The following is a 22,974-nucleotide window of genomic DNA, read 5'->3' as shown; positions in this document are numbered from 1 at the left end:
CCCACAAACATACAAAATGTCAAAGACAAATTAAAGACCGATAGCACCACAGGGTTTTTAAAGCTTTGTGTTACTACACAGAAGGTCTGTTGAAAATCAAAAGATTTTATTTGTCAATTTAGCCCAAAAAGTTGGGCGGGGGGTGGGGGAAAGCAAATGACTTAAAAATAATCAGCATCGGAGCTGGCAGGGGAAGGGGGCCCCCTCAGGCACTATAATAAACAAAAAAATAAATAAAATTACCAGCATCAACTACTACTACAAAACAGGTCATAAAGGAATAAGAGAAGGAAATTATTTCATCATCCATCACAGTGAATGATGCAATAACAGTATCATTCACTACATAACCAATTACCAGAATTAGCCTGTTTATACAACTGTAAGGATATCATAGTTTAAGTCTGGTTTGATAAAATCTCTTTTTTCTTTATCAACAGTTTAGGCCAGGATCTTGATTCCAAAAACACCTAAAAAGATAGGCTATTTAAGGTATCAATCTTGAAAGTCTGAGTTTTTCAAGCACTACTCCAACGCAATGAGAAGTTATTCAAGTATGTATCATGAACGGAATCAATCACGCTGAACTACAGACTAACTGCTGAGGAAAAGTTACAATAAATAAATTAACCCAAGACAAGCAGATGACTGTACTATGTTCAAAGTAAAGAGAAATACTGGAGTAGGGGAGAAATGTGTGTGCAAAGTAAAAGTACATATTAATAAGCTTACCTACTAAAAAACACAACTGTGTAATTTCTAACATATACAAATCTACCAAGACAAACCAATGTCTCATTAGCAATTAAGTAAGGCAATCAAAACAATCACCAAACACATTGTATATAACTACTTTTTCTTTTCCTCAGTTAAGTAACATATGTATTCCTAAGCATGGTAGGGTTAAAGGCACTTAGCTATCATAAAGCTCAACACCAGATAACTAACAAGAATGAAAACTGAAAAGGGAAAAAAAAAAGACCAAGAAATAGTTTAAAATATTCTCATGCCCTACTACTGTAAACACATGTAATTTTTTCTCTCTTAAAGATTTTAAGTAATCTCTACACCCAATATGGAGTTCCAATTTACAACCCCAAGATCAAGAGTCCTACCCCTTCTACCAACTGAGCCAGCCAGGGATCCCAAAACATGTAATGTTTTCCAAACCCTTAACAATTAAAATGTTTCACTACATTTAACAAAATGGCAGCAGCAACTCCCCTTCCCACAAACCCTAAATGTATATATAAGGCAGAGGTATATATACCTGACAAAGTAAACATAGGGATGGGGAAATCTTATCCAGGAATAATCGTTGCACTTTATCAAAGATAAAACAAAAACCCGTGGCAAAGAAGCTATATTTACATTTTAGGAGTATGCTGATTTTACAAATCTAAAATTTCATAATGAGCTAATATGATCAATTATTTTCATATGATACATATGAAAGCAAATTCCACCTTCATCAAGTGATCTAGGTTAACATCATCTATGATGGAACAAATTCTCATCAGGTATTCCTTAAAGTGACACAGTGAGAATTTTGTTCTATTTTCTCCAAAAATGCATAAACTGAATGTGATCATTACAAAAACACCAAACAAACCCAAATGGGGAATATACAAAATTTAAAAAAAAAAAAGGTTTATATTCTTCAAAACTATCAGTGACATAAAAGATAAAAAAAAAAATAAAAAATAAAAAGATTTTTTAAAAAAGTGACATTAAGATTAAAGGAGTCATGAAAACTAAATGCAATGCATGATCCCCAACTGGATTCTAAGCAGAGGAAAAAATACTACTATAAAAGGACATTACTGGGACTTAGTGCAACTTCAATAGCTAATAGCATCAGTTTTAAATTTCTGGGTCTTGATAATGATGCTAAGGTTATGTAAATGAATATCCTTGTTCTTAGGAACTTCTCACTGAAGTACTTAGGGATTCTGTTCCTCTCCAATGTTTTCCAAAAAATGGATGTGCGTGTGTGTGTGTGTATGTAGGTAGGTAGGGAAGGAAAAAAAGAGGGAGAGATTGAGGTAGGAAGGAAGACAGATGGAGAGACAAATGATGGATGGATAGATGGATCTGAACAAATGCAAATGTAGCAAAATAATAATCGGTGATTTGGGTTTAGGGTATATGGAATTTATACACTTGTGTGTGACACAAAAAATATATGAGTTTTCCATCTTTGGAAGTTGAAATTATTTCAAAATTAAGTTTAAAAATTCTGCCTTTCAAATAACACCATAAAAAGTCAAGAAAAACATGTTATAATGGGGAAAATATTTAACTCCTATCACAGCAGCGAAATGATGTCTATTCTACTTAATAAAGATGAGCATGTTAACAAGATTTCCACTCTAAAAATAACAAAATCGGGGTGCCTGAGTGGTTCAGTCAGTTAGCATCTGACTTGATTTCGGCTCAGGTCATGATTCCGGGGTCATGAGATCAAGCCCCAAAACAAACTCCATGCTCAGTATGGGGTCTGCTTGGGATTCTCTCTCTCCCTCTCCCTGTGCCCCTCCTCCTGCTCGTACTCTCTAAATAAATAAATAAATAAAACATTTTAACACAAAAATACAGGAAAGAGTAATGCAAATATATAAATATATTTATAAAAAATATATATTTACATTGTGTTTACACTGCACATGTCTACATGTATATATGTAGAAATATATGGTAATATCACTACACAGAAACTTCTTGATGGCAGAACAAACAAAAGTTTATGAGAAATGACAAGCCAGACAAAATATCTATTACATGCAGGAAATATGTACACTTAATATTAAGGTTTATATAATTCAGGGAAAAAAAAAATCCAATAGAAGAAAGGGCAAATCAAGCAAATAATCAATTTAGAGAAAAAAATACCAATAGCCAGAACATGTAAAGATATTCAAATCTTGCTAGTAATCAAAAAAATGTGCTTGGCAAATGGGCAAAGATAAAACAATGCCAATTATTAGTGTCAGTAATTATTGCCAAGCTTCAGGAAGACTGGAGAAACACCAGGTTTTCTGGAGAGGGATTTAATAATACCTATCAAAAGCAAGCCTGTACATCTACTCTTTGAACTAGTGAAATAGCTTCTAGGAATTTCCATTAGCTCCCAAAAGCAGTTTATAAAAACATGTTCATTGATTACATTATTCTTTATATTGGGATAACTGGACCAAAAAAAACCATCAAGAAAGGACTCATTAGGGACACCTGGGTGGCTCAATCGTTAAGTGTCTGCCTTCTGGTCGGGTCATGATATCAGGGTCCTAGGATCAAGCCCTGCCATCAGGCTCCCTGCTCAGTGGAGAGCCTGCTACTCCCTCTCCCACTCCCCCTGCTTGTGTTCCCTCTCTCGATGTCTCTCTCTGTGAAATGAATAAATAAAATCTTTTTTTAAAAAAGAAGAAGAAAAAGAAGAAAGAAAGAAAGAAGAAAAGACTAATTAAGGGCACCTGGGTGGCTCAGTCGGTTAAGCCTCTGAATCTTAATTTCTGCTCAGGTCAGGCAATATTTATCAAAATCACCAATACTTATATTGATTTTGGCTCCGGTCAGGATATCCCTGGAGAGTACTCCGTGTTCAGTGGGGAGACTGCTTGAGACTCTCTCTTTCCTCTCTCCTCTGCCCCTCCTCCCCACACGCTATTGCTCTCTCTCAAATAAGTAAATCTTTAAAGAAAAAAGAAATGCTTTAAAGAAAAAAGAAATTTACTCCCTAAATCATCCACTCATTTCTTTTATGCCTTTTTTTTCTCTCAAAAGCACTAATTCTGTAAGTAAATAGTGGTGACAGTTGCAGGACACTATGAATACACTAAAAAACTACTGAATTGTACACTTGGTAAACCTTATAGTACATAAATTGTATCTAAATATAAGCCTAGAAATGGTTTCTCTACAACCATAAGACAAAACTCCTAGCTTTTCTATAAGACCTTCATCTTTTATTTAAGATTTTACTTATCTGAAAGAGAAAGTGAGAGAAAGTACAAGCAGGGGGAGGGGCAGAGGGACAGGGAGAAGCAGGCTCCCTACCAAGCAGGAAGCCAGATATGGGACTCAATCCCAGGACCCTGGGATCATGATCTGAGCTGAAGGCAGACACTTAACCAACTGAGCCACCCAGGTGTCCAACCCTCCTCATCTTCATTTACTAAGGGTAGGCAAAAATTTCTTAAACAGAATACAAAGAGCACTAACTATTTAAAAAAAAAAAAAAAGGTTGGTAAATTAGATTTCACTGAAATTAAAAACTATTCTTCAAAAGATCCCATTAGGGGGCACCTGGGTGGCTCAGTGGGTTAAAGCCTCTGCCTTCGGCTCAGGTCATGATCCCAGGGTCGTGGGATCGAGCCCCACATCGGGCTCTCAGCTCAGCAGGGAGCCTGCTTCCTCCTCTCTCTCTCTGCCTGCCTCTCTGCCTACTTGTGATCTCGCTCTGTCAAATAAATAAATAAAATCTTTAAAAAAAAAAAAAAAAAAGATCCCATTAGGAGGGGCACCTGGGTGGCTTAGTTGGTTAAGTGTCTGCCTTCAGCTCAGGTCATGATGCCAGGGTTCTGGGATGGAGTCCCACACTGGGCTCCTTGCTCCGTGGGGAGCCTGCTTCTCCCTCTACTTGCTGCTCCCCCTGCTTTTGCACATTCTCTGACAAATAAATAAATAAATAAAATCTTTTTTTTTTTTTTAAACAAATCAATCAATAAATAAACTGATTCCTACAACTTAGAAAACAATGCCTCACTCAATCATTCCCTTAACTTCTGTCTTTTAAAGACAATGTTTCCCCCCTTCTCCAACGGCAATCATCTATAGTTTCTAAAAAGAGGATTTGGGAGAAAAATGCATCGGAGAGGGTTTGAAATGAATCTGCACATCATAATCAACCAGAAGGATTGCTGTCCTAAAGAAAAATGTATGAAAATACACACAATGAGAAAGGAAATGATTCTTACTTTCACAACAATAAGCTCTTACATTTACTGGATACATACTGTACAGCACTATGAGGTAACAATTCCTACCAGCTACATCTTAGATAGGAAGTTTAAAAACTGTCTCAGTGCTTCCTCCTCTCTCTCTGCCTGCTTCTCTGCCTACTTGTAATCTCTGTCCATCAAATAGATAAATAAATCTTTAAAATAAATAAATAAGTAAGTAAGTAAGTAAGTAAGTAAATAAAAACTGTCCCAGATCATACTCTTCTAGTACCTACCAGGGCAAGGATCTAAAGTATGGCCACAGGAAAGACTAGGGTGTTAAAGTTACATTAAGATCCGCATGCCAACACAAAGCTCAGTGAGACCATTTATTTAAAAAAGAGTAAGGAGGGGTGCCTAGCTGGCTCAGTCAGTAGAGCATGCAAATTTTGATTTCAGTATCATGAGCTCAAGGCCCACACTGGGCACACAGCTTGCTAAATATAAATAAATAAAGAGAAAGAGAGAAATTTTAAAAATAAATGAGATTTAAAAGAAAAAGAAACCCAAATTGTTAAACATAAGATCCCCAAATTTCCTCAAATTGAAAGAAAAACTACCACTAGGATGAAATTTCTCATGTATTAGACTGGCAAAATTCCAGAAGTTTGACAACACCTTCTTAGCAAGGCTACTGAGAAGGCAGATGCTCTAATGATATGGCATTATGGTCAAAGATTTATCACTGCAACACTATTTAAAACAGCCAAAGACTAGAAATAACCCAAGCGTCTACACAAGTTTGGTTAAATAAACTGAAAGAACATTCTCTATGAATATAGAAAGCTCTCTAGCATAAAATAAGTTAAAAAAAAAAAAAACAAACAAACAAGGTACACATATATGCAACAAAGATATTAACAGTGGGGAAACTTGGTATGGGTTACAAGGGAGCTCTGTAATCTTTGTAATATTACTGTAAATCTAGAACTGCTTTAAAATGAAAAGCTCAGGGGCACCTTGGTGGCTCAGATATGCATCTGCCTTTGGCTCAGGTCATGATCCTCGGGTCCTGGGATTGAGCCCTGCATCTGGGTCCCCTGCTCAGCGGGAGTCTGCTCCTCCCTTTCCCTCTACTCCCTCTCTCTCACAAATAAATAAGTAAAATCTTTAAAATAAAATAAAATAAAATAAAAAGCTCATTTAAAAAAATAAAGCAGGGGCGCCTGGGTGACTCAGTAGGTTAAAGCCTCTGCCTTCGGCTCCGGTCATGATCCCAGGGTCCTGGGATCGAGCCCTGCATTGAGCTCTCTGCTCAGCAGGGAGCCTGCTTCCCTTCTTCTTCTCTGCCTGCCTCTCTGCCTACTTGTGACCTCTATCAAATAACTAAATAAAATCTTTAAAAAAAAAAATTAAAAATTAAAAAATAAGGCAAAGACAGTATAGAGTTTACTGGATTATGTTTAAGAAAGGAAATGAAACTACATATTTGCCTGCTTATACTTTCATAAAGAAATACTAGAAGAATTCACTAGAAACTAGTTAATAGTGATACATTCTTGGTGAAGAAGGAACAAGAAAAAAGGGGGCAATATTTCTCAATGTAAGCTATTATTTTTTTTTAACTTGATAAAGACTGTCTTTCCAAAAAAGGGGGAGTATTTTTAAAAAGCAGCTCCACAAGAATTATCTCCTTCTCTAATGAAACCCAAGGGAAGTTTCTGACACAATAGCTACATGCCAGTAGATTATGAGTTTAACAACTGTTAAACTTCTCTAAACACAAACTTCTACCTCTATGATATAAAAAACCAGATTTTAACTTTTAATGAAGATAAATAGAAAAGTGATTTTTATAGACACTAGCTCTTCATACAATTTCTCAGAATACATCTATTTGACACAGTAATTTACAAAAAAGTTCAGTAATACGACCTCAAAACTGAGTGAAAACAATCAAACCCTTCAATGTTGTACAATTTCACTTTTTTGTATAATAATCAATAAAAAGACTAAAACATATGGCAGTGAGAAGACACACAGCACAAGGTATTAAAAGCCATCAATTTTAAAGACAGGTATTCAAACTGGTGTGCTCACTAGGTATTTTGAAGACCCTAAACTTGGTTTCTTTTTTTTTGTTTGTTCTCCAAATTTTAAGAATTGGATTAAATTATTTTTATCTCCATCTATTTTTTAAATTCGATGTATCCACAGGAATGTCTACACAAGTGTTTCTTTTAAACATTTTAAGAAGGGCGAAAGTATGCCTATTAAGAAATACATTAACTAAAAGTTAAAACAACTCACATATGCTTACTTACCTTGAAAGGTTTGTCTCCACTGTGCGTCAGCATATGCCTTTGTAACCAACTCTGACTGGTTGACGGAGTGTTATATACTTTACAACCTTTCCACAAGCAAACAAATACCTGTTAAAAGAAGAGCCATAATAATTTTCATCACTTATTTCAACAGTTTTATTCCTTGTAAATTCAAATGAACACGTTGCAAGTCTTTAACTGACAAAAAGAGCCATTAATGTATGAATCAATCAAAATGCTTAGTTAAACTTCTGAACTTCCAGTATGAGGGGCATGGTTTTAACCCTTTTTTCCCCGTAAGGCTGCTGTGCAATTCCTTCATTGGGGACTGACAAACCAATTACAAAGTGTCATTGAGAAGAAATATACAAAATATTAACAATATATCCCTAAGGAACCAGGATTACACACCATTATTTTTATATTTACTACATGAGGGAACAATGTATTAAACATCAGGAAAATATAAGAGTATAAAGAAACAATAAAAATAAATCAAAATAATCAAATATTAATTTTTGAAGATGAACTTCAAAAAATGACTAAAGTAATTAAATTACCAAATTTAAATTTTCTGCTCTTGATTCCTTATTCTTACATCCATACTAGTACTCATTTTTACATAGCTCTATTCATTAAAAATTATTTCCAATTATCTTATGAAGCAAAATCTAATATAAAATGTTAAATTAATCCAGTTGCAAAGCAATGGGCATAAACTGCTCTATCATGATAGATCCATAATCTTGGATTCATATAACTGAGTGTAACTACGTTTGGAAAGTACTAATCTAACAGCTAACAATCTAATCTTTATCATCTTCCTATTAATGAGATATCCGTTTTCTAGCATTCTATTTCCATCAAAATGAACACTGAAAACTGTCCCCAACATCAGTAAAGGTATGAATCCACTATAATCATAACCTTCAAAAAATAATTAATAGGCTCTGCTCTTTTCTAAGGTAAGAGCAATTACAAATAGAGTGACACTTTGAAGACTTTACTGCATGTAGAACAGAATAAATTTACATACAGAACTGAAGAAACAATCATCAAATAGTTAAACGTTTTTTTTAAGCCTAAAAAATCAACAGTCTATAATAACTGAATTTTTACTGAAAACCAAAACCTTTTTATATCAGATAGGTCTAACAAAGCAATATGCTTTTGCTCTTTGACATGACTGTTATCACATATCCTGACTCCTGTAGAGACTGGCTAATTTCTTTCAGTTGAACAGATATAGAAATCATAACATTACCTCCTTCATACTTCAAATACCTGACCCTAGTGTATGTTTATAAAATGACTCCTGAAGTTCCCACAATTAAAAGCCACTTTTTAAATATATGTGAAAAAAAAATTTTCTTAAAACTACATATATTAGGGGCGCCTGGGTGGTTCAGTGGATTAAAGCCTCTGCCTTCCGCTCAGGTCATGATCCCAGCGTCCTGGGATTGAACCCCACATCCGGCTCTCTGCTCCTTAGGGAGCCTGCTTCCTCCTCTCTCTCTCTCTCTCTCTGCCTGCCTCTCTGCCTACTTGTGATCTCTGTCAAATAAATAAATAAAATCTTTAAAAATAAAAAATACATGTATTATGTTGTGGAAATTAATTCATTAATGTTTAATAATCACATGCAGATGACCAGGGCCATCTATCCATTTCCTGACTCAAGACTACTAGATTCTAAGTCTTAAATATTCAATTCAAGCAATAAACAGGAATCTGAGGTTGGTTTAAAATTCTCTCACAAGTCACACCACATAAAGAAAAAAGCCTTAAAGCAAGTAACTGGTAACAAAATTAACATCATTTATGCAGTAATTTTTATAACAGTGAAGAATTCTGCTGTCTTAACTCTTAAGTAACCTCTGTGCTGAGTTATTCTCAAACAACTAAGGTAAATACCCAAACACTGCCCCTACCTAACATTAGCCAACCACTACATCTGAGAGCAACAACAACATGACTTCTAATTTTGTTCAAAGTAATAAACATGAATATGGAGACAACAGCAGACTGTACTTCCACTAGATAATAGCCTTCACTATGAGTAGGTATGGTCTAGACTTTAGATGGAATAATGTCTAGTAACATTGTTAGAGCAACACCTTCAGGTTCAAAGAAAAACCATAACCTTCAACCTAATGAATTTTATAGGAAATGAAGTAAGTGTAAAGAGACCAAAGCTAACTATATTTAGCTATAATAGGGTGAAATATTTGGAAAATAATTCCCGTGGGTGGGGGTAGGGGAAGAGGAAGCACTAAAGTTGCACAACAACTAAAGAGGTACCAGAACTCCACACCAAGGGTCCATAAAAAACACAAAACTGTTGAAAAGCTGAATTTCTTTCCCTAATCTATGTTAGTAAGACACTTTGATAAAAAAGAGTTCAAAAATCTAACAAAAGGGGTCTTTCTTCAAACTTGAGTTTTTAGATGCACAGTATTTGAAAAACGTTTTCATACCCCATTTTTAGAAACTTTCTCATTGTAAAATGAACCAAACGCCACAGGAATCCAATCCAAATGTAAAAGAAATTATTCAAGAATAAAAACTGTCATGGTCCCTCTATACATCTTAAAATGAATTAAGATCTAGCTATATTAATAGAATGCTGAGGCACAGATGTTCATAGTGTAGTCTCTCATGATAGACTTATATAAAGTTTATTATTAGACGCAACAGAAATAGGGGAGCCTGGGTGGCTCAGCTGGTTAAGCGTCTGATTCTTGATTTTGGCTCAGGTCATGATTTCAGGGTGGTGAGATCAAGCTGCAGGGGGGAGGGGGGATAATGCAGAGTGGGTGTCAGGATCTGTGCTCAGCATGGAGTCTGCTTGAGATTCTCTCTCCTTCTCCGTCTGCTCCCCCCACCCCACCGTGTACTCTCTTTCCCTCTCTTAAATATATAAATAAAATCTTTTAAAAAAATAGAAAATAGAAACAGCACAAAAGTAAATGACCTGAATTCTAGAGCTTTCACACTTTGCAGCAATATAATGTTAGAAGAACACTTATCTAAACCTCTATTTCCTTTTTCATCCAACACTATGAGCACACATTTGCTACTCCAAAATACGATGAAAATGCAAGATTATATATTATATATTCTCTCAGAAGGACTATTTAACAGAAAAATTGGGTTTATATTAGACACTGGTAGTCCTTTCTCAAAATAACTGCCACCAAATTTTTCTGCCAGACTATCTTAAATAAAAAAAGAAAGAAAGAAAAGAAAAGAAACACCACACAGTTATTACAAGAATATTCCTGGACTACCAAAGAATCTTCAAATTTATAATGACCTAACTCAAAAGATACAGAGGTCAAAAATTTCAATGTTACAGAGAGGTCTGGGCTTTCTGCTGAGAAGTCCTGAGGAAAACCTTCCTTTACTGTCAGAATAGGTCAATTTTACCTTAAGGGAACTCTTCCAAAATGCCCCAAATGAAAAAGAATGGTACAAACCTGGGAACCTAGGGTAGTGCAAATCTCCTTTACTTTTATCACTTTCTTTAATCCAACGTACCAGAGTACTTTTCTGACTGTACTCATGGCTTACACCTTTGACAGCTTGTGTGACAGTATAAAGATACATGCCCTTAATCCTATCTGGCCACTAACATTTCACACCTGGAAGTGTACAAATGAATCCAACAAAATCTTCTTTAATTGTAAAATCTACTGTAAAAGGATACAATGAAATGTGCCAGAATCTAAGTACGCATAAGAAAAATTCAATCAGAGCCAGTAGGCAATATAATTTACATGCAGGGGTGGGGAAAGGAGATGGTTTACCAAAGGAATTAGATTCCTTTTGCAGTAAGATGATACAGGAGATTTTATATAAAGCACAAGATATACCATCTAAAGTCAGGAAGGGGTTGGATGATTTCATGGATCCCTTAAACTTTAATATTTGAGAAAAAAAACCCCAGCTTACTCTTTTATAAGATGTGAACAAACAGAAGAGAAATAAGGTATTTTTATATGTAATTATTTTGTCTCAAATCAGTTTGCTCTTCCAAGAACTGAAGTGACAGCTATAATTTTGTATCCCATTATTTTTAGCTACACTAAATGAACATTTTCAATTTTCTCCATTAAAAGGTATTTAATAAAACAGAGGACAATAATATTTAATAGAACACTCAAATTATAAGAATTAAGTATTTCTCCTTTATTACAAAATATATTTTTCATGTTGTTGTTCAGAAGATATCAGACAGGTAATCAAAACTCAAAGTGACCTAATGATTTCACTTCCTAGGAACATTCCAATTTAACCATGAGTGTCTACAAATGTCATTTTTATATAGCATACAGAAGTAACTGACCTTATTCAAGTCTTTGAATATCATCCCTCCCCCCAAATCTCCCTTGGGCCCTCTGCCCTCAAATACCCAAGAACATATACAAAAATGAACTTAATCAAATGACACATGTAAAATAACTCCTGCATCAAGAAACAAACACATTTCTTTCTGGCAACTGTTTTAAAGTGAGAAAGAGTTAAAACAGAAAGAACAGAGCACTAATGGATGTTAATGAACCACTGAAATCCTACAAGATGAAGTTTCCCACCTACCAAGACTTCAGTGGATATAAAGAGGACACTGGAATTAGGAATACTGGCTAGTAAAATAGCTCAGTCTAGTTTTTGAAATCCAGTCATGCATAGAAGTATGGACCCAAGAACATAATTCTACTATACCTAACAAAAAAAGGGTTTTGTTTTGTTTTGTTTTCGCTTCTTTGTTTTTGTATTTTAAATAGGAACAAACACTTTTAAGTGTTCTTCCCCCCCCCCCACCCACTTTAAGTGTTCTTATGAAAAGGTACATTTGGGGTGCTTGAGAGGCTCAGTAAGTTAGGTATCCGACTCTTGGTTTTGGCTCAGGTAGTGATCTCAGGGTTGTGAGATTGAGGCCCTGGTCAGGCTCTGTGCCCTCACCACCAAATAAATAATCTTTAATAAAATAAATAAATAAATGTTACATTCATAATTTGGTATTTAAAGGGTTAGTTTAACTTTTGAAGTAGAATATACATACTCACTTTGATATATGAAAAGATCAGGAAAAGCTAAACTCTACCCAATTTCAGCCTCCAAATATCATTACAGTCATGTGACATGGCAACATAAAAAGCTTAAAGGGAGGGAAAGAAGTCTCTAAGCTGTTACTTGATGGTTTTATTTTCCCAGGGTGACAATCAGAATGGGATGAGAAAAAGAACAGGATTAATATAGTATTTAGATCTTGCTAACTTACTGCTCCAATAAAACTCATCTTAATAATTAGAAGCATAAAATCCTCTAGAGGTACCAATTTTTTCCTCATTTGTTTCCGTTCCATCAAGACAGTTTAACACTTGGGGCAGAAAGAAGAGAAATAAGAAATCTAAAAAAATAAAATTGTGTCATAAAAATCAGCTGAATTCCACATATATAAGATCTCTAGAACAGCCAAAGTTATGAAGACAGAAAGTAGAATAGTGGTTACTAGTTGCTGGGTAAAGAAAGGATTAGGGAGTTATTGTTAAATGGGTACAGATTTCAGTTCTGAGATACTGAAAAAATTCTGGAAGTGGATAATGACGATGGTTGTACAACAATATGAATGTACTTAACGCCACTGAACTGTATGTTTAAAAACAGTTAAAATTATTTTTTTAAAGTTCCCTTCAAAGAGGCCATTCAAAAAAAAAAGTCCCAACCGACACCCACTCTATTTTAAGCACAAAACCAGATCAAGATTTCCTGTTACATAGTTGTGTATAGGTTTCAAAGTTTCATTCATACTTTCATTCTGAAAGCTTAGTCTATGTACCAGTGACTGGTATGTAAAAAGTGATTTCAACATATTTTCTACATTCCTCTGAATCTTTAACATTTGTAGTTCAGCAATTAATGTCCTTCAAGGATCAGGGCTCCTTTCTGTGGTCAAAACAGCATTAATCCTAAAATTAGCCAATCTTACAATAAAGTAATTTTATGAATATGCATTCAAGAAATGACATGGGGGTGGGGAGGTTCATTTCAGCAAGTTTATACTAATAGAAACACCAAGACTTCATGCCTAGCTCTTTGATATCAATTAAGTAAATACACCTGCAGTGATTACATGATAAAGTCTGCACCTCTATTTTTTCTACAGATCCTTAAAAGGCTAAAAACTTTCTCATAAGGCTGTACACCACTCCTCAACATGTAGGATCCAACAATTATAAATGTGAAATTCTCCCACACCTACTAAGAGAAGCCCAGTAATCTACACTCTGATGATCCTGTATATAGTTGCTAAGTCGAGTAACTAAAAAAGCATCATGCTATGGCTCAAAGGCTATCTTAGATATATTCCAAGTGACATCAAGCACTGACTCACAAAAGGCAACTCTGTAATAACTAGGAAACCAACTTGGTTGACAGTTCACCCTAAAAATCTGAAATATGAGAGAAGGGAAAAGATTATTAGAAAAGTAACCTAACCATTGAGCTGGGCTGTGTTAGAAAGTAAAAATACCATATGATGGGCAAAAAGTTCATTCATATACCATCTGTCATCAAAATCAAATCTATTAAGACAAATCTTTACTTATCAAATTCATGTAGTCAAAAGACTGCTGACACATTACAACATATTGTGACAATAGCAAATATTTCTTAAAAGAAATTCTAACGCACAAATACCACCTGTTAAAATGTTGAAGACATGCTTATATGGTTGCATGTTTTTTTAAAAAAGATCAATCAATGCAACCTTGGAAATAGTTACCCACTTCCTTAAACCATAATGATCTTAACCATTTTAGTATCAGTATTATCTCAATAGTAGTGGCAGGCTGATAGGAGATTATGTGGCCTAAAGCTTATCTATACTTACAATGTGGCATTAATTTCAGGAAAATGCACTAAAGTATGGTAACTATTCAAGACAAACCTAGTAAAGTTGAAAAAAATTATAAGTAACATTATAATACTTTGATCCATTACACTTTGACTCACTTAATTTACTTAGCTCTTAATTCACTATCCAATAAAAATTATATAAACGGACACAATTAAATGTATTCCTAAAAGGACATAGGTCAATTCTCACTAATCATAACTTTCTATCTAAGTCAGCTCTGTTAAAACCTGGGAAAAGATGATCAGTTCTCATTCACAAATATAAATGCAAGTTTTCATTTAAAAGAACTGTATATATTAATCCTGGTACCAATAATCTCTCCAGTTAATTTCAGCGTCAGAGATAATTTAGGACCACTCTAACAAAAGAAATCCTAGACAGTGCCAACTCCCAAATGTCCTCAACTTAAAACTTCAGTAACTTGGAATAGGTGGCATTTGTTTATTATATTCCCACTATATTTTAGAAAGTCTAATATTACCACTATATTTTAGAAAATAGAATTTCTTCCCTCTATATTTTAGAAAGTCTAATTTTGTCTAAAGGCAAATTAAAATCCAACACATATGTTCTCTATTTGATTCCATCAAGTATGTGGGAAATAAAAGAAAAAAATTGTGAAAAAATAAAGCCTGTGTAAAAACAATCCCAAATTACTTTGAGAAAAAAAGCCTAACTAGCAATTATAAATTAATAAAACTAATGAAAACAGGGAGTGAAAAAAAGAAATGACAAAACCAACCCCTCCTCGCTGACCATCTACATGTATGGAACGGATGTGATCTGCCAGATCTGGACTAGAGTTGAAGCAAGCCTGGCACTGGTCCCAACAACAATTATAGGCAATATTTTTGCTTGAAGAAGTAGTGCTTCCTTGTCCATTCATCATTGCTGGAGTTGAACGCCCACTGGATATTGTGCTGTCTACATCCATTATAGTACTGCTTATGCTACAAAAGAAGAAAAAAGGCTGTGTTATTCCTAGAAATTCACTAACATGAATATGATCTTATAAATACTTAAGATTACTACTTGACATTCTGCTCCATACAAAGCATACTAACCATATTTTCTATTAGAAAACAACACTGATTTGAAATTATTTAGTTGGCAATAATGTACAAATCAAGTAATAGTTTCCAGCTATAAATAACTGAGAATCAAGGGTATCTTTACAGTTCTGTAAATGACTTGTTAATCCAAAACCTTTTCCTCTATTTACTAATCTGAGGATTCAACTGCTTGTCACAGCCCACCTCTCTCCATCTCAAAGAAGTTTGGGAAACTGTGCTGTATTTTCTCTTCTACATAAAAAACCAGGGACACCTGGGCGGCTCAGTCAGTTAAGCATCTGCCTTCCACTCAGGTCATGATCCCAGGTTCCTGGGATCAAGTCCCCCACTAGGCTCCTTGCTCAGCAGGGAGCCTGCTTTTCCCTCAGCCTACATCTGCTTGCCATTCCCCCTGCTTGTACGCTCTCTCTCTGACAAATAAATAAAATCTTTTAAATAAATAAATAAACGAGAAAAAGAGAGAAAACTGGGTCCAAGCAAAGTTTCCCTGATTTTACTGAAGTCCAAATAAAATGTTTTTCCCTGGCCCTCAGTTTTTTTTAAAGAAAATCACATATTAGTAACTCTTTTATTAAGAAAATCACATATTAGTAGAAATAGAGTAATAGAAGTAATTCTGAATGTCCAAAATTTCATATCTTAATAAAATGTAACACACTTTTGCCTCCCTTTTAAAAGCAATCAGTTTAGGGGAAGCTGGCTGGCTCAGTCAATAGAGTATGTGACTCATCAAATAAGTAAATAAAATCTTAAAAAAGGGAATCTCTGGAGGGGCCGGTGGCTCAATCGGTTAAGCATCCAACTTGGCTCAGGTCATGATCTCGGGGCTATGAGAGCAAACCCCACATCAGGCTCCATGCTATGCAGAGCCTGCTTGAGGTTCTCTCCCTCTCCCTTTGCCCCTTCCCTCGTGCTCATTCTTTTTCTAACATAAATAAACATATTTGTTTAATTAAAAGCAATTCATTAAAAAATTTTTTCATTTTAGTATCTTCCCAATACAGAAACTACAGGAAAATAGTTTCAACACAGAAGGGTCAACAGTAAGAATGTTTACAGGTTAAAATCCATCAAAAGCTATGTATCTGCTTACAATTTAAGTAAAAAAAATTATGAAAGTTCTATTAACTTAACTTTTAAGAGGCATGCTTCCCTACTCCAAAGTTATTACAGAAAATTTCAACGACACAGAGAAGTATATCTAAATCTAAACTTGACAATTTTCATTTTGTCCTATTTGCTGTATTTTCCCCCCTCAATCATCTACAAGTTGCAACATGATACTTCAGCCACAATTATTTAAGCATACACCTTCTAAAAATAAGAACATTCACCTATAACCAAACTTATTTGCTGATATGTAAAAGTCAAAATAAATTTTAACTTATTAAGTAAGCTTCTGTTTTGTTTTTCCCTCCTTCCTCATTAAGGAAGCTTAATAATGATTTGTGTCTAACACCCTATGCACCCATTTTAAAAAAACTAGCAAGGGCACCTGGGTGGCTCAGCTGGTTAAATGACTGCCTTCAGCTCAGGTCATGATCCTGGAGTCCCTGGAGGATTGAGTCCCAGTATCCAGCTCCCTACTCAGCAACGAGTCTGCTTCTCCCTCTGACCACCCCACCTGCCTCATGTGCACGCTCTCTCTCTCTCAAATAAATAAAATCTTTAAAAAAATACAGTAACTACCAAAAATGTTTCTGTAGGTTGCTTTAGACATGAAAAATGTCTCAGATTTTACTTTGAAGAATGTTCACATAAGTTCATCCAGCTATCTACCAGTCAATATATATATTCCAAATGTAAACTCTAAAACTTCATTCTAAAACTCTGTAATCTTGGGGTACCTGGCTGTTCAATCAGTAGAGCATGTGACTCTTGATCTCAGGGTTGTAAATTTCAGCCCCACACTGGGTGTAGAGATTAGTTTTTTTTTTTTCCCCTTTATAATCTCTATTAAACTCTCAAATGCAAATCACCTCTTGAATACCTGAACATTTATTCATATTTTTTGTTTTTTTGCATAAACTGTATGTTAGTTTTTCTACACTGAAATGCGTATTTTAATTTGACCCTTAGAAATTTCAATTTTGGGGGCGCCTGGGTGGCTCAGTTGGTTGAGCAACTGCCTTCGGCTGAGGTCATGATCCCGGACTTCCAGGATCGAGTCCCGCATCGGGCTCCCAGCTCCTTGGGGAGCCTGCTTCTCCCTCTGACCTTCTCCTCTCTCATGCTCTCGCTCATTCATTCTCCCTCAAATAAATAAATAAATAAATAAATAAATAAATAAATAAATAAAATAAAAAAAGAAATTTCAATTTTCGGGCGCCTGGGTGGCTCAGTGGATTGAGCCTCTGCCTTCGGCTTGGGTCATCTCAGGATCCTGGGATCAAGTCCCACATTGGGCTCTCTGCTAGAGGGGAGCCTGCTTCCTCTCTCTCTCTCTCTGCCTGCCTCTCTGCCTACTTGTGATCTCTCTCTCTGTCAAATAAATAAATTTAAAAAAGAAAAAAGAAAAAAGAAATTTCAATTTTCATGAGGCCCTTAATATTTTTCTTACTGCTTGTTTCATGTATTTTAAAACATTTTCACTATAAAACTCAATACTTCTGTAAACCAAAGTCAAATAAAATATTAATAGTTTTAAGTGAACAACCAACCACACTCAATTTATAAACAATCTTAGGGAAAGAAAGAAATCTCCGTGACCTCTTCTGATACAATCTCTAAAGTATAGCAAAGTGTAAACACACACACACACGAATGCAGGGCAGTAATGCTCTAATTTCCATACCTAAATCAGGGAGGGAGATATAGACACAGCTATCCTCTAAAGGCAAAACTTCTTTTAAAGGATACACAAACACTGTCCATGTTTTTTTGGAGGAGGGAAGGGAGGGTCAGTAGGAGAGAACTTTCACTATATACACCTTTTGAATAATTTTTAATCGCATAGCTGTACTGCTTTTATGTAAAAGTCTAAAATTAGTTGAAAATTAAACCAGAGCGACTACCTTCAGCTCAGGTCATGATACTAGAGTTCCAGGATCAAGCCCCAAATAGGGCTCCCTATTCAGCAGCGGGTCTGCTTCTCCCTCTGTCCTTCCCCCTCTCATGCTCTCTCTCAAATAAATAAAAAAAATCTTTGGGGTGCCTAGGTGGCTCAGTAGATTAAGCCTCACCTTCGGCTCAGGTCATGATCTCAGGGTCCTGGGATGGAGCCCCACATCGGGCTCTCTGCTCATCAGGGAGCCTGCTTCCCCCTCTCTCTCTCTGCCTGCCTCTTTGCCTACTTGTGATCTCTCCCTGTGTGTCAAATCAATCAATCAATCAATCAAAATCTTAAAAAAAAAAAAAAGAAACCAATTTTCTCCTTAAATTAGATAAAGGTCAAGAGACTCTACTTACTATAATATATAATATTATGTTATATTATATATTACTTAATATATCCAACTAGCAATATATGACTATCTTATAGTCTTATATATTATAAGACAGTGCTTAGCATACTTTTTTTGCTTATTAATTTTACCATAGAAGGGGAACCTTTTAAGTCCAAATATCCATAAACACTAAGCACTAGGTAATTAGTCTATGTGCAGTATCTTTCACTTGAAACACAGTACTTCATGTGGATACAGATGATACAGATCCTAATAAAAAGATGGCATAATGCTGATGTTAAGAGCATGAATTGTGTCCATCAATGTCAACTAAGCTGCAAATGCAATGGCAGAGGAGGTAGGAGACAGGTCCCAGGCCCTAGAAGACTTGATCAAGAGATGGTCACACATGTGCAGCACCCCCAGAGTCTCCCATTCCATAGCAGGGCCAAATGGAGTCCTGCCATATAGTCCCTCTTAGGTTTTCTCCAGCGTCTAGGAGTGCCCAAATCCTAAGCCTCCAGGCTCCCTTTTGGCCCCAGACCCCTGCTGCAATCAGCAGTTCTCTCCATTCCTAAGACTGATAAAGGCAACAGTCCTGATGCAGAAAAGCACAGGAGATAAGGTACAGTTAATTTCAATTTTGAAAGGACACTGAGCTAGTCACAGATGTCACAGAAAAATGTTCTCCTCCTTCCTTTAACAGTAAGATATCAAGATGATCTGAACTAGAAGGGCACATTCCTTCCACTTATCCTGTAATATTACGAGGATAGTAAATATATTAAAATTTTTCACTCAGTTCTCCTTCCCAATAAATACCTACTGATTCTATAAAACAGGAATAAAAGCAGTCTAGTATTTGAATGAAAACCAAAGCCAGAAAAAGCACTCTTATTCAGGTAATTACAATAATTCTAAAGCAGTGTTTCTCAGTATTTTATGTATTACCTGGCATCTTAGCAAATGCAGATACTAATTTGGTAGATTTGGGGGTAGGACCTGAGATACTGCATTTTTAACAAGCAGCTACTTGTTGATACTCCTGTTACCACAGTGTAAGTAGTAAAATTCTAAAAGATCTTTTACCATTATTACCCAAGTAAGACCGATCAGATTATGCAAGGGAAGTGTCTCCCATTGCAAAATGATAAACTAAAGCATACACAAAAACACACTCACAGACACACATGCACACCCTGTGACAACAGATAATCCCTAATTTTCAAAAAAACACATGTTGTTAGAAATTCAAATGCAGTATTTAGAGAAGGACATGAGACACTTTCAACCTAACAACATTCCCTTTTCCCTCTTTTCCATGAGCTCTTTTCCTCTTGTTAAGAAACTACCTGGCACACCAGACATTTTTACCCCAACATCTAAAGTACACAGATTTTATGAAAATGACTTCCTCTGAGAATTCAAGGGCCAAGTCACTCATACATTAATAGACCCTTCTTTGAGAACTCAAATTACTGTCGAGCAAAACATCTGTGTGGTGGATATGACCACAGCTGACAGGGCTGCCAACAATGAAAAGTAAAGAGCAGCTTGCTGAATGACAAAATACGAGAAAAGAGGAAGCAATACATGGATGTTATATTATCATGATGGAGGACAGATCAGGCTCTTCATGTAACAGAGTAAGAAAAGTTCACTGATTCGGTTTCAGATTCCACATTGCAAACACTGCAAAACCAACAAACAAACAAACAAAACACTATCCCTTTTATCAAATAGGCATAAAATTAACCTAAAAAGGCTATTAAAAATAGCCTTCCTTTTCCAACTAAATATCTGTATGAGGCCAGATAGTCTTCAAATAGTTCAACCAAACAATTCATTGCAACAGACTGAATGCAGAAGTTGATATGAAAACTAGCTGTTACACCAGATATTAAAGACATTAGATATAAAACAACATCATTCTTCAATTTTTTTTAAACTGGAAAAGTTATTCTATGTTAAGAAGAAACTGTTTAGGGGGCACCTGAGTGGCTCAGTGGGTTAAGTCCCTGCCTTCGGCTCAGGTCATGATCTCAGGGACCTGGGATCGAGCCCCACATCGGGCTCTCTGCTCAACGGGAAGCCTGCTTCCTCCTCTCTTTCTGCCTGCCTCTCTGCCTACTTGTAATCTCTGTCAAATAAATAAATAAAATCTTAAAAAAAAAAAAAAGAAGAAGAAGAAGAAAATACTCTTTAGGTGTGCCTGGCTGGCTCAGGCGGTAGAGCATGCAACTCTTGATCTAAGGGTCATGAGTTCAAGCCCCACACTGGGCAGGGAATCTCCTTAAAAACAGAAAGAAAATACTGTTTGTTACATATAATTGGTTCATTTTTAAATTAATGTTTCTAAAATTCTTGGTCTTAATTTCTGCTACTGTAATAGTGATAAATATAACCCACATAAACGAAAGTTTTTTATTTTTTCAGTAACTTTTTAATAGCTTTACTGAGATCTAAGTTATATTCCTCAACATTTAAGAAAACAAATGGATTTTTAAAAGCAAAAGGTCTGAGAACCACTGTTCTGGATCAAAGCTTAAATGACTCTCTAAAACAGATTGGAAAGATTATGCTCCTGAGATGGAATATTTTTATTTTATTCTGAGTGTAACTGCTGAATTTGAAATTGAATCTGAGGTCCAATGGGTAGAAGCCTTATCGGGAGTCTTCTTTTCAGTTACCTATGAGGAAAGTCATTTATATTGTGGATTTTCCTTGGTATCTTTGGGTTCTTTTCTTCTCCCTGCTCATAATTTCTAAGTTACTGAAATGTCTAACTTTTTTTTTTTTTTTTTAAGATTTATTTGACAGAGAGAGAGAGCATGAGCAGGGAACGGCAGGCAGAGGGAGAGATAAACAGGCTCCCCGCTGAGCAGGGAGACCAATAAAAGGTTTGATCCCAAGACCCTGGGATTATGACCTGAGCCAAAGGCAGACACTTAACCAAATGAGCCACCCAAATGTCCCTGAAATATCTAACTTGAAAGGAGGGTTGAGAACAGGGGCCTGAAGGTATATGGATGTATAATTTGAATATAAGTATAATTTACTCTTGTCACTCAAAAAACTTTAAATATCTTAATTTCCTATATATATGTGATTGATTAGCAAAGTTGGAGATCTGTACTGCAGATCTAATTTAGGCCTCCACATATCCATTTACATAAAATTAGATCTGCAAATCACACCCTTACACCTTACCCAATTAAACACCTTCCAAGAAGACTCAGTTATTTGCTACATGCTCTCCCCTCCTAGGGAACTAATAACAAATTAAAGGGCTGACACAGTACAATACTAAGAGTTTTACTGCCTGGGGTGCCTGGGTGGCTCAGTGGGTTAAGCCTCTGCCTTTTGGCTCCGGTCATGATCTCAGGGTCCTACGATAGAGGCCCACATCAGGCTCTCTGCTCAGTGGGGAGCCTGCTTCCCCCATCTCTCTCTGCCTAATTGTGATCTCTGTCAAATAAATAAATAAAATCTTAAAAAAAAAAAGAGTTTTACTGCTTAACTTTGAGGTTCCAGTCACTTTTGCATTTGTGATATAAAGACAGTTAAGATCATTAAGTAATGATATTTTTCAAACAGAATTTCCCTACTAGTAATCCCCTTTCATAGTTCTTGATCAGTAGAACGAAGTATAGTATCTGGAGACTGAAAGACAAGTTGCCCATATCTGCAAATCAAATTTTCAAGACTAAGCAGCCAAAATAAAACAAAGAAGGGCACCTGGGTGGCTCAGTCAGTTAAGCATCTGCCTTAGGCTCAAGCCATCATCCAAGGGTCCAGTGATCCAGCTGGCATTGGGCTCCCTGCTCAGCAGGGAGCCTGCCTCTCCCTCTCCTCCCTGCTCATACTTTCTCTCACTGTGCTCTCTCTGGCTATCTCTGTCTCTCTCTCTCAAATAAACAAAATCTTAAAAAAAAAAAAAAATGTTGAGGACACCTGGGTGGCTCAGTTGGCTCATTGGCTTAAGCTCAGGTCATGATCCCAGGGTTCTGGGATGGGAGTCCTGCATCAGGCTCCTAGCTCAGAGGGAGTCTGCTTCTCCCTCAGCCTGCTCTACCTGCTGCTCCCTGCTGCTTGTGCTCACTCTCTCTGACAAATAAATAAAATCTTAAAAAAAAAAAAAAAAGGCTTAAAACATTTGGGGGGCCTTAAAAAAAAAAAAAAAAAAGAATTAAAGAAACAGAATAAGGAAATTTTGTTTAAAAAATACTAAAACCGACATAAAACCTCCTGGGTGGCTCAGTGGGTTAAACCTCTGCCTTCAGCTCAGGTCATGATCCCAGGGTCCTGGGATGGAGCCCCGCATCGGGG

General features: G+C 36.0%; 1 protein-coding gene across 2 annotated transcripts in view; it reads right to left on the bottom strand.

The window, feature by feature from the left end:
• Positions 1-22,974, bottom strand: part of AEBP2 (AE binding protein 2) — a 63,191-nt gene that overhangs the window by 23,528 nt on the left and 16,689 nt on the right. For both annotated transcript variants that reach the window (XM_032855112.1, XM_032855113.1), the window contains exons 2-3: positions 14,929-15,136; positions 7,265-7,372 (exon numbers count right to left, since the gene is read on the bottom strand). In XM_032855112.1, the coding sequence (XP_032711003.1) occupies positions 7,265-7,372; positions 14,929-15,136 (316 nt within the window). The remainder of the gene's footprint in view (positions 1-7,264; positions 7,373-14,928; positions 15,137-22,974) is intronic.

The sequence above is a fragment of the Lontra canadensis genome, unplaced genomic scaffold, assembly GCF_010015895.1.
Source record: "Lontra canadensis isolate GAN:19392208 unplaced genomic scaffold, GSC_riverotter_1.0 scaffold9, whole genome shotgun sequence".
NCBI classification, from domain to species: Eukaryota; Metazoa; Chordata; class Mammalia; order Carnivora; family Mustelidae; genus Lontra; species Lontra canadensis.
Note: the sequence above shows the minus strand (reverse complement) of the source record. Positions and strands in the feature narration are given on the sequence as shown.